The sequence below is a fragment of the Callospermophilus lateralis genome, chromosome 1, assembly GCF_048772815.1.
Source record: "Callospermophilus lateralis isolate mCalLat2 chromosome 1, mCalLat2.hap1, whole genome shotgun sequence".
NCBI lineage: Eukaryota > Metazoa > Chordata > Mammalia > Rodentia > Sciuridae > Callospermophilus > Callospermophilus lateralis.
Window position 1 is genome coordinate 86814924 of NC_135305.1, and position 11512 is coordinate 86826435.

General features: G+C 40.2%; 1 protein-coding gene across 1 annotated transcript in view; it reads left to right on the forward strand.

Annotated features, from left to right (window-relative positions):
• Positions 1-8804, forward strand: part of Gars1 (glycyl-tRNA synthetase 1) — a 38731-nt gene extending 29927 nt beyond the window's left edge. Inside the window, exons 13-17 of the mRNA XM_076836027.1 lie at positions 1074-1159; positions 3080-3189; positions 5845-5938; positions 6693-6883; positions 8511-8804. Coding sequence (XP_076692142.1) covers positions 1074-1159; positions 3080-3189; positions 5845-5938; positions 6693-6883; positions 8511-8636 — 607 coding nt within the window. The 3' untranslated portion in view covers positions 8637-8804. The remainder of the gene's footprint in view (positions 1-1073; positions 1160-3079; positions 3190-5844; positions 5939-6692; positions 6884-8510) is intronic.
• Positions 8805-11512: the final 2708 nt, after the last annotated feature.

Below are 11512 nucleotides of genomic sequence, written 5' to 3' on the forward strand. Positions count from 1 at the left end.
TATTGATTCTCAATAATGACCATCTCCTTGCAAATCCTGCCCTTTTAGATAGCTGTTAGCTGTGTAGATAGCTGTTATCTGCATGTACACTGTACAGACACTGTACACACAGAATACCTGTAACAGTGTCTGCAGTGGAGCCTTTAGTGCATGCATTCACAAACTTTAGACAGAATACTAAAACCAGAAGAAATCCCTGAAACCCATGCAGATAAACACGAGATAATCATTGGTAGAAATTAGCAAAATGCAATTGAACCAAAAAAATAAAAAGCATTTGTGTGCACTAACTACATAGCTTCAAGGCAACCGCATGAGGGCGCTCTTTCTCAGCACTGAGCTACTGGAAGGCCAGAGAAATCCAAATTGATCTTAGATGAGTGAGAAATACCTTACAAGCTGAAATACAGGTATTGCTTGAGGTGCTTTATAAAGATGAATTCTTATACCCTGAAACTGAATGGGCATATATCAGGACATGTGTAAATAGCTGTTGTCTGCATGGCAGCCAGTGATTTTTGGGGGGGAAATAATACTTTATATTGACATGTGAAACAATTGTTAAACTTCTTTTAAGCAGAACTTCATTAAGTGTCAGTCTATTTTGGAAATGGTGTGGCAGTTTTAAGACTATTTCTGCAAGACGACAAGCTGGTCTATTTTCTGCAAGATGACAAGCTGGTTCATTTTTAACATTTGTTGACAACAGTAATGAGAACAGTGGTCATTTACTAGCAGGCAGGCACATTTTTAACATATCTCTTATTTTTAAAATGATTTTTTTAAAAAAGCTGTTATTTAGCCTTGATCTCAAAACCAGAGGAATTTGTCATTAAGTCACTTGTGGAAATTTTAAAGCTAGTCCAATATGTGAGCATTTCCTCAGAATCCAGTTTGATGTTATTGTTGAGATAATAATTAGGTATTCCTTATGAAATAATATGGATTTCTGGAGAGTTGACCAGGTTCTATCGTACTTAAAATGAGAACAGTTTAGCAGTCTGAAAAACTTTAAATTGAGGCACGAGGTTGCATATTTTAATTAATATATAATGTGTTTTTGTTTTTTGCAGGGAATTCACTATTGAAACGGAAGGGAAAACATTTCAGTTAACAAAAGACATGGTCAGTGTGAAGAGATTCCAGAAAACACTACATGGTAAATTTATGAAAATAGTAAAGCGACAAATATTGCTCCTGAATTAAAAAAAAAGTCATGACATAATTTTATGGAAATTTTGAAGAGAAAAATTGTGGCATTAGCCACAGCCATAAATTTTGTGACTTTAAGAGTTTTTTTTAACATAATTGTACTCCCATTTAAAAATAATGTATGATACTGCCTTTATACTTCTTGTGGCTTGGGGTTCATTTGAAGAATATTTTTTATTAAGTTTCTTTTGTGGGAGTGGTGAGTTTGGGAACTTATTTTAAGGACAGTTCCTCTTGTTTTTTAAGAAAAAGAGGGAACTCACATCTGTCACCCTGGGTCATCTTTGGCAAAACAACTTTTTAAAAGGTTGTTGAGGTCAGTGATCTCATGCTTTTTTAAAAGCTAAGAAGATTTTATTTGTATGTTTATTTTTTAAAGAATAAATTCTATGAATTGGGCAGTGAGTATTTTGGAATAGACATGAAGGATGATGGTGGTTTTTTGAGTGTTTGAAAAACTGCTACTCTGGAGAGAGCAGACCTCTCTTTCCATGTGTTCATGCCTGCCTTCTTGCCAGGCCTGAGCAACCAGGTGTGGGAAGAAGCAGGGGCTCCTCGTACCTTGGTGCTTTGGCCATCATCCTGGCAGTTGTTTCAGAGCTGTGGTTCCTTATTAGGCTGCCATGGAAGAGTGGGCAGAAGAATACTGTAATTATATTTCCAAAATATATTCTCAGTCTTTATCACAGACCAAAGAATATCCTAGCTGGGGCACAGTGGCCCACGCCTGTAATCTCAGCGTCTCAGGAGGCTGAGGCAGGAGGGCTGTGGTCAAGTGCCCCTGTGTTCAATCCCCTGTAAACCTGCATCCCCCCACCCCCCACCCCCTGCAAAAAAAAAAAAAAAAGAAAGAAAGAAAGAAAGAAAATCCTCTCTTTAGAACCCATGAGCTTTTGGTCCTACTTATTATGTCTAAAACAAACTCCCCATTGTCATAGGTTAACTTTAAACCTTAATGGTACTTGATGCTTTCTTTTCAAATAGTAGTAATTATTAATTCATCTCTTAGGTTTACCACAGGTGTGTCTGATCTGTGGGAAGTGCCGTGGGGCCCCCTAGAATGTGTTCTTTCCATGGGATGCTTCTCCCTGGGCAGGCTCTCTTCCTTTCAGGGCCCCCCCGGGGGAGAACTTGGAGATATAATGCCAGTAACTTGGCTCTGAATGAGTTCTCACTAAGATTACAAGCTTAAAAAGTCAAAGATAGGCCCTGTTATGCTGGTTGCATGTAATAATTGTTTTTATTAATTTTGTCAGTGATGGGTTTTTAATTGTGTCAAAGTCTTAATGAAAACTCTTCATTTTTGATGCTTTGTATAGAGGCAAGGCAGACAGTAGAGTCAGATGGTACTTGCTTTCATTTATAGCTTATTTATTGGGGAAGGAATGCTCCTGTCAAGTTTCATTTTTAATGCTCTATGAACAAAGAATTAAATTTTGTGCAAATTTCCTTTACTTCAACTTTTTCCCCCAAGGTGACAATATTCCTACCAGGAAATAGCTTTTTTTTTTTTTTTTTTTTTTTTTTTTTTTGTGGTACTAAGGATTGAACCCAAGGGCACTCTACCTCCGTATTACATCCCCAGCCCTTTTAATTTTTTTGAGACAGGGTCTTTATCTGTTGCCAAAGCTGGCCTCAAGCTTGTGATCCTCTTGCCTTAGCCTCCTGAGTAGTTGGGATTATAGGTGTATGCCACTATGCCTGTTGGAAAATGGCTTTTATGAATGTTCTGCTTTTTGCCATGATGTAGAGAGATCAAAATCCATCTAGAGTAGAGAGATATATGTAGTGCTAAAAATTGTTTAGAGAGGATCCAAAATGCATTATTTGGTATTTGAGAGAATGTCATTGAATTTTTCTTATACAGTGGAAGAAGTTGTTCCAAGTGTAATCGAACCCTCCTTTGGCCTGGGCAGGATCATGTATACTGTATTAGAACATACCTTCCATGTACGAGAGGGAGATGAGCAGAGAACGGTAAGCTGTCCTGTATGGTGTGCTCTTCCCTTGGAATGTCAGAAAATAAAACTTATTGAAATACATCAATAAGACAGGAATTATTTACTGTCATATGCTAGTGATGTGTGCTCTCATCTTTGCTTAACTCTTTACAAAACAAAGTACTTCCATTCTGAATTTTAGCATGTGGTTATTCCGAAAGCCATTGTTGTAGTTGCCTGGTGCTCCTAGTTCTAAGAATAAATATGGATAACTGTATTGCATTGGTGGAGGGAATGGTATTTTCTGGATATACTCATTTTAAGGAAATTGGGAATGATGAGAAATCTCATAGAATTGGACAAAACCACCAAACTGTGTATATACTTGTAAAGCATTCAAGGGAACTCTTTTGTTACTGTCTAGGGGTGCTGGGTTTGTTGTCTCTATTCAGCAAAGCATTGAAGAACAGGACACAGAGATAGCAAGCAAGAAGTAGATTTGTTGCAAAAGCGACAGATACAGAGATAGACTTCTCCCAAGAGAAGGAGCCCCAGAGCTGGGAATCCTGTGGGGGAAATTTTGGCCTGTTTTTTTTTTTTTAATGGTTTCTGGAATTTCCTCCTTTCCTTATCTCCTCCCTTGTCCACACACTCCTCACTACTATTGATTGGTGCCCCCTTTTCCATGCATCTGTTTTTGTTTTACTATTGGATCCTCCGCTTAGGAATACTGGTGTGGAAGTGTCTGTCTGACTGGGTCCCCTGTTTGTGTCCATGAGCAGGAAGTTGACCTCATCAGAACACCCTCTCCATGCTCCTTTGTTCTGCCCCTGCCCCTGACCTCCTCACTCACCATCTTGCCCTGACTGCCTGAGTCCTTCTGTATCTCCCTCACTTTCAAACTGCATCAAGTTGTCTGGCATACTTTTGGACTAAATATGTAAATTCCTAGGTTCTATTCCATTGATTTCAATTTTTTTAGGCCTGAGACCCAGGGATCTGTGGGATTTTGTGTTGTTAAATAAGAATCACATACAATTCCAGTGTGAGGGTCTGACAGGCCATAAGTCAGGCAATATCTGGGAGATAGCTTTCCTGGTGTTCAGAGTGGAGATAGATGTTTATGAGAAGTCTCATCAGCTCCCGCAAGTTTAGTTTTGGCTCTGATGCTTTTGAGTCATGGCTCCATGCCTTTCACTTTTATCTTCTCATTCTGCCTTACCTCATCTTTCTCACCTCTGCTCTGCTTGTAGAAATTATATTCGTTTAATTTCTAGGGGGAGGGTTTTAGGCAAACTACTCAGAAGTGGCTTAAAAGGAGAGAGTGTATATATTAAATAAACTGAAAGAAATAGTGTAATTTGCTTGACCATTGTAAAGCTGAGCATGTATGTAATGTTGAACCTCAACTCTGGTTCATTCCAGGGCATTTAACCTTGAGGAATGAACTGGTGAGCTGTAGGTGCCAGTGTTTTAAAAAGGTCCGGCACACTATTGTAATATGTAGCTAATAAAGCTGCTCTTTTAATCTCTGCCCTAAAGTTGCATCTTCATTTCCTGACATGAAGAATAGTTCCTCATTCATTGGGCAGATACTAAGAACCTGGGCCAGGCAGCAGCCATACAAGTGTAAGCCTTGGTCCTTTTTGAGGAATGATGATATGTGTAACTGAGGTCTTCTTTTTAGATGTCAAGTTTGCTTCATGCTTTTCCTGATTATTTTTCTAATAAAAAGGGTTTTAAAATATCTTTTAGCTGTTCCTTTGAATCTAACAATATTTATATAACTGGAGCTTTAAAAGACATTTTATAAAGGCTAAATAGGCATAAATTAGTTGCAGTGTTTTATGAATTGCATAGAGTCCCATATTCTCATGAAGAGAAATTTGATTAGGCTATGGGAAGCCAAAAATGTTTCTAAATTATTAGCACCTAGTCTCATGATCCATTTGCCTATAAATTTGGTATTGAAACATTGCTAGTGAAGTTCAAGAAATTATTTCCTATAAAAGCAGGCCTTCTCTCTCAAATTTAATAGAATTATCACAGGATGGAGGAGGAGAGAGAATTCTAGCATTCTGTGATGTGGGCAGCCTTGTTACTGGAGCACAAAGTTCACTTACAGTGGAATATTGGTCATTGCTTGGCATTAAAGTTTAGTTAAGCTTTAATGCCAAAGGGGCGCCAAATAGGAATCTGTGTCATTCTCTTTTTGCTCTACTGAGGACTGCACCCAGGGGTACTCCAGCACTGACCTGCGTCCCTAGACTTTTTAAATTTTTTGAGACAGAGTCTTGCTTATATGCTTTGACTGGGCTTGAACTTGGTGATCCTCCTACCTTAGCTTCCTGAATTGCTGGGATTACAGATGTGTGCCACTGCTCCAGAAGCAGTCAGTGCTATGGTCTTGTGAATTAGAGAAAATGGTAGAGATTGGCTTTTAGGTGGAGAAACTAAGGTTCAGAGAGAATTTACCAAGATCACCCAAATTCAAAGCTACCAGTGAATTTTTTTGATTCTGGTTCTCCTGTTTCTCTTTATAACACTGTTTTTCATGCCATATTTTCTGGCATTTCGATAGTGAAATTATGCTTGGACACCCACTGTGTGTAACGTCTTATGGTTTGGGGCATTGACATTTAGATATTTATAAACTAATACGTTTGGATTTATTTCTTTTTAAACCTTCCAGTTCTTCAGTTTCCCCGCTGTGGTTGCTCCATTCAAATGTTCCGTCCTTCCACTGAGCCAAAACCAGGAGTTCATGCCATTTGTCAAGGAATTATGTAAGCAAATCCAATTGGGTAATCTCCATGGGAACACCATCAAGTAGACTAGATTTTGGGAAATGTATCATTTATTTCAATAAAAGTATAGATTGAATAAGCATAAATCTAAGCGATTTAGCTTCTGCTCCTATTTCTAAGAGAATGTGCTTTTCAAGATGTTTTATTCCAACATTGAGTAAGTCACAGTAGGACTCAAGAGTCAGATTTAGTGGCTTCTCATGAAGCCCTTCTGCTCTCTTCATCAGGTAGCCTGAGTGAAGAGTAGCAGCTCCAGTGTATCTACAGCCACTGAGTCCATGGCACTGAACTGGACCCAGGTGTCATCTGATGCTGCCCATCTATTTCAGAGTAGGGAGGCAGAAGAATCCCTTGAACTCCTCAGGGCCATGCCTATGAAGGTGTCATCTGATGCTGCCCATGTATTTCAGAGTAGGGAGCAGAAGAATCAATCCCTTGAACTCCTCAGGGCCATGCCTATGAAGGTAGTGGAGTCAGGACCTGCCTTCTGGCCTGGTGCCTTGATCAGCCCTTACCCCACAGCTGTGTCAGACGTAGATGAGAGGACACACTTGGACTCCAGCAAGGGGTTTATTCATCTTCTTGGATTTTTCTTTCCTTCATAAGTGGAATTTGTTTCTCTCTTGTCTTGATTCTTTTTACAAGTTTCCTGAGCTTGTAAGAAGCATTCAGATGATGTCAGAACTTACTCCCTCATTTTTTTTTTATAATTTATTGTATTTATTTTGGACAGCGGAAGCCCTGACTAGGAATGGTGTGTCTCATAAAGTCGATGATTCCTCTGGGTCAATTGGGAGGCGCTATGCCAGGACTGATGAGATTGGGGTGGCTTTTGGCATCACCATTGACTTTGATACAGTGAATAAAACGCCTCACACTGCAACGCTAAGGGACCGAGACTCCATGCGGCAGATAAGAGCAGAGGTAATTGGTCTTCTTTTTGGCAGTTTAGTCTTAGGAATGAACACTACTTCCTATTGGTGTGAGTTGGATTTCGATGTATTTATGTTCCCTTTCCTTTTTTTTTTCTTTATACTTTTATTGATAGACTTGTATCAGACAATGCCCAGATCCCCAAATCTGTTTGGCTTAATTATGAAAGTATCCATTAGTACCTCTGTAATATTTTATAGCCATTTAGATTGCTCTGGGCTCATTCTCCAACTATTTGCTTTTAAAGTTGTTTGTTTACTAGGTGAGAGAAGTGTGATCCCCAGAAGCTGTTGCCATAGTTTTATTGCCAGGCTTCTGGGGGCTTAGACATTTTTATCTTTATATTTCTATGTTAGTCCATCCGAAACAGAGAGTAATGTTTCAGAATTTTAGTTAATAGAAGGGAATCATGGACTGGGACAAGCACAGAAGGGAAATGAGCATGGTAAGGGACAATGAGGCCCATCCCTGTAATCCCAGCGACTCAGGAGGTTGAGGCAGGAGGATCGCGAGTTCAAAGCCAACTTCAGCAAAAGTGAGACTCTGTCTCTAAATCAAAAAAATACAGAATAGGGCTGGGGATGTGGCTTAATGGTCGAGTACCCCTGGGTTCAATCCCGATTACCATCCCTCCACGCCCCTACCTCCTGCAAAAAAAAGGGGAAAGGACAAAGTGGCCGCTTTAATGGACAACTGCCTGGCTTAGAAGAGGTTTTTAGTTATGTGCTCAACTTGATAGAGAGTGAGAGAAAAATACAAAACTGCTTTTTTCCCCAAAGGAGTTTATGATCTACTTCGCATGTCATGGATTTCTAGCTTGTCTTTTTGCAAACAACCAGATTTGGCTACTCAGCACCCGCATTCCCATCTGGCTGTGGTTCTCAGAGAGTGGTCCCTGGACCAGCAACATCAGTATCACCTGGGAATGCAGTAGATCAGCAGAATCTCTACCCCCAACCTATTAAATCAGAAACAGGAAGTTGGAGAGGGAGAGGAGAAGGCAGGGGAGGTGTTAACAAGCCCTGTATGTGATTCTGATGGCACTCAAGCTTGAGGACCACTGCTGTGTGGCAGCCAGTGTTCACTTATGCCTGAGGAACAGCAGGCTCGCCTGGCTCCCTTCAAACATGGTACTTGGTTGACTCTTCTTAATTAAGAGGTCAGATGTTAAGAGCTCCTGTTCTTGGAATTAAATTTAACACACATATTTCTTTCTTTTCTTTCTTTCTTTCTTTTTTTTTTTTTTTTTTTTTGTGGTGCTAGGGACTGAACACACAGCGTCAGACATGCACATGAAGTCATTTCAATTGAAGGTGGAGATTTAGAATAGTGAGAAAGGCCTGTGGCAGATCGAGTTATCTAGGGGAGTTCCTGGGCTTTGTGAGCCCGAGGAAGAGCATGAATCCAGACCTGGGAGAAGAGTGAGTGTGATTAAGTAAAGGACTCGGGGATGACAGGAAACATCACGAAGGCCCAGCTTATAAAAGGACCTTGTCATTATATCCACGTTGTTTCAGCTCCATACTGTGCACTACCTCCTGATTTCAGGATAGACCCTCCTTTTGAAAAATCTAAATAAGTTGGTTGCTACTTGGACTTCTTTTTCCTTTTTCCCCAGGTCTCTGAACTGCCCAGTGTTGTCCGCGATCTGGCCAATGGCAACATCACGTGGGTTGATGTGGAGGCCAGGTATCCTCTTTTTGAAGGGCAAGAAACTGGCAAAAAAGAAACACTCGAGGAATGAGAAAAACCTTGGCAACTTTTGACAGCTTGTTCTAAATAAAAAAATAAAATAACTCTTATCACGTCTACTTTACCAAAATAGCAGCATTGTTATTACTCCCAGGAACTGTATTGTATCCTAGTGACTGCCTGATTTTACCCCCACAATTAAAGTTGAAGGAATTCTGAACAGTTTATAATTCATTGGTCTGTGTTTCCACTTTTTCAACAAAGCTACTTCTCCCATCAGACATGCTTGTGGCTTAATGTTAGACATGATTAATTTGCTTTAAAAATCAACAGCATAATTTATTGGGATATAATTTACATACATAGATTTAGCCTGTACTAAGTGTAATTCACTGCTGTTTAATAGATTTACAGAGCTGTGCAGCTGCCACCTCAATCCAATTTTAGAACATTGCCACCACTCCAAAAACTCACATGCCCATTTACTATCATTTTCCATTCTAGCTGCAGCTCTGAGGAACCACTAATCTACTTTTTGTGTTTATAGATTGGCCTTTTCTATTTTTTCTTTTTCTGACAAAGTGATGCATGGTGCTAGAGACAAGAGTGACTTCTGGAAAAGGCTGAAGTGGGGCTAGACAGCAGGAGCTATGGGTGGGAGGCCTCAGCCTGCCAGTGTTGGCGTTGGGGCCCTATGTGTGGGTCACGGAAAGTGGTGAGTTGACAGAAACACCCCCTATTTTGAGGTGTGCTTCATTCTTGGCTTCACTGTAGTCCTGGGAACCGTTGGGTTCCTGATGCTAGAGAAGCACCATCTGTCTTGTCCAACTTAGCACTTCTCAACCATCATTGCATCTTGATTCTGCAAGTTTTTTACTTAGTCTTTAAGGCATTTACTATTATTGTATTTTTGTACAGAATATTCAGAAGGTATGTTTATTTTTAAGGAAAAAAGTCAAGAGGTTGCAAATTTGAGCAGCTCTGTATTTGCAGAGTTTGAACCTTATCTAGTAACTAGTATCCTAACTTCCTGCCACAGGTGCTGGGAGGGGAGTGGTGGCCTCCAGAAAGCTTTTCTTTGTCTTGGGTATAAAGAGCAATCAAAGCTGTGATTTCTTAGATGCAAAGTAAGAACAGGATTCTTTCTTGCATCTCATCTCCGGTGATGCCTATCACAGTGCTGCACATAGTAGGTTTTTAGTAAATAGTCCACGGATGAATCTTTACTTTTGCAGCAATAACTTTTTGATCTAACTCAAGCCTTAGCTAGGCAAATGCTCCATCACTGAGCTACACCCCAGTTCCCAGAGTCTTGAACAAACCTCTGTAGGAAGAAAACTTATTCTTCGTCTATCTGGTGCTTTTATAAACATTCATCATTAAATTAGAAGGAAATGAGATTTTAAGTAAACTGAGTCTTCATTTTCAGGATTACCTCTCACCTCACATTTCCTGTCATCAAGCTCATAATGGGGCACAGAACCCTGTGTTCTCGTGTGGCAGTGGGGTTCTTTGCTTCTCCCATTTATTTTCTTCCTTTTACAGTAAGTGCCCCCATAACGAAACAATCACCACAGATTGTTACGAGCTCATTAATGGGGAAGATATATTAAATAGTGGAATTGCCTACCTTGGTTCCTAAAGGGATTGGAACCGAAGCTCTCTTCACTTCCCATTGGCAAACACATTTGTCAGGGGTAGACACTGGGTGTTAGATCTGCAGGCCCACCATACTCTCTTCCTCCTCTAGGGGGCAGTGCTTGATTCCTCCCAGGAGAACAAGTCTCCAAGGAGATTTCTATCACCAAGTGAGGACCATGGGCTGATAGTGGAGCTTCTTGGTTCTGTCTGTACTGTTCCTGTGTGCCTTCAAGCATAGATGAGGGAAGAGCTGTGTTCTTACATTCTAGATGAAGAAGTTGTTTGTACACAAGAATGAACACACACACACACACACACACTTGCACACTTATACCCAAGCCTAAAATTTTCACCAAGCACAGGTTTGATCCCCTGAGGTCTTTCGAAATTATTTTTGTTTTGTGTCAAATTGGGCTGCTTGAACACAGCTAGGTAAGTACTGTATCTCAAAAGCTACTCTTACTTCTTATTCCCTGCTCCCCCCCCCCAAAAAAAAAAAAAAAAAGTGATGGGGAAGACTCAGATCCTAATTAGTTTCTGTGGAATGTATGGAAGTTTCTTTAAGACTTAATTGGACTTGAAGATGTTCAGTCAAATTTCATGTGCAATTATGTCTAGAGAGGGGTGCATATACCTGGCTCTTGCAGGAATCCAGCACTTTAATATTGTTTAACAGCTCAAACAGCAAATATAGATGGATATTCCACAAAAGGAACCTATCACCAAGTCATATAGAAATGATCTTACTCATTTCATGAGATGCTACTACAGATATCAATGTCCCAAGTACTTTGTGATAAGAACTTGCCAAGTTATTTAAGAAGTCAGTTCATTCTAGACCTTCATTTACTATCTTCTTGCCAGGATAACCTTGGGGTCAGGGTAATAGTGGTCTTGTGGAATCTAAAAGGACCAGATGATAAATCTGAATTAGGCTTAAATATGGCTGCACTCGAGTGAGCCAAGAGAAGACCACCTGTGAGTGACTGGGCAAGGATAGGAAGCTTGGAGCCTGGTCATGCTGCACAGCCTGGCACCAGCTTTGTTGCTGATAGTGTATGTGTGAGGCAGGTGTTTTGGGCATTTGGCCAACACTAAAATGAAATTTAGTTGAAGATTCGGTAAGTGAATACATGAATGATATTGCTACTCCTCAAAATTCCCCTCTTGTTGCCTGTTCAATAAGTCTTGGTTATTGGGCTGCCAGTAAGTGGTAATCATGTTAAGACTATGTGGGTGGAATTAATTTCTTCTCCAGAACTTCAGATGTGATTTGAGGGCTTTGCC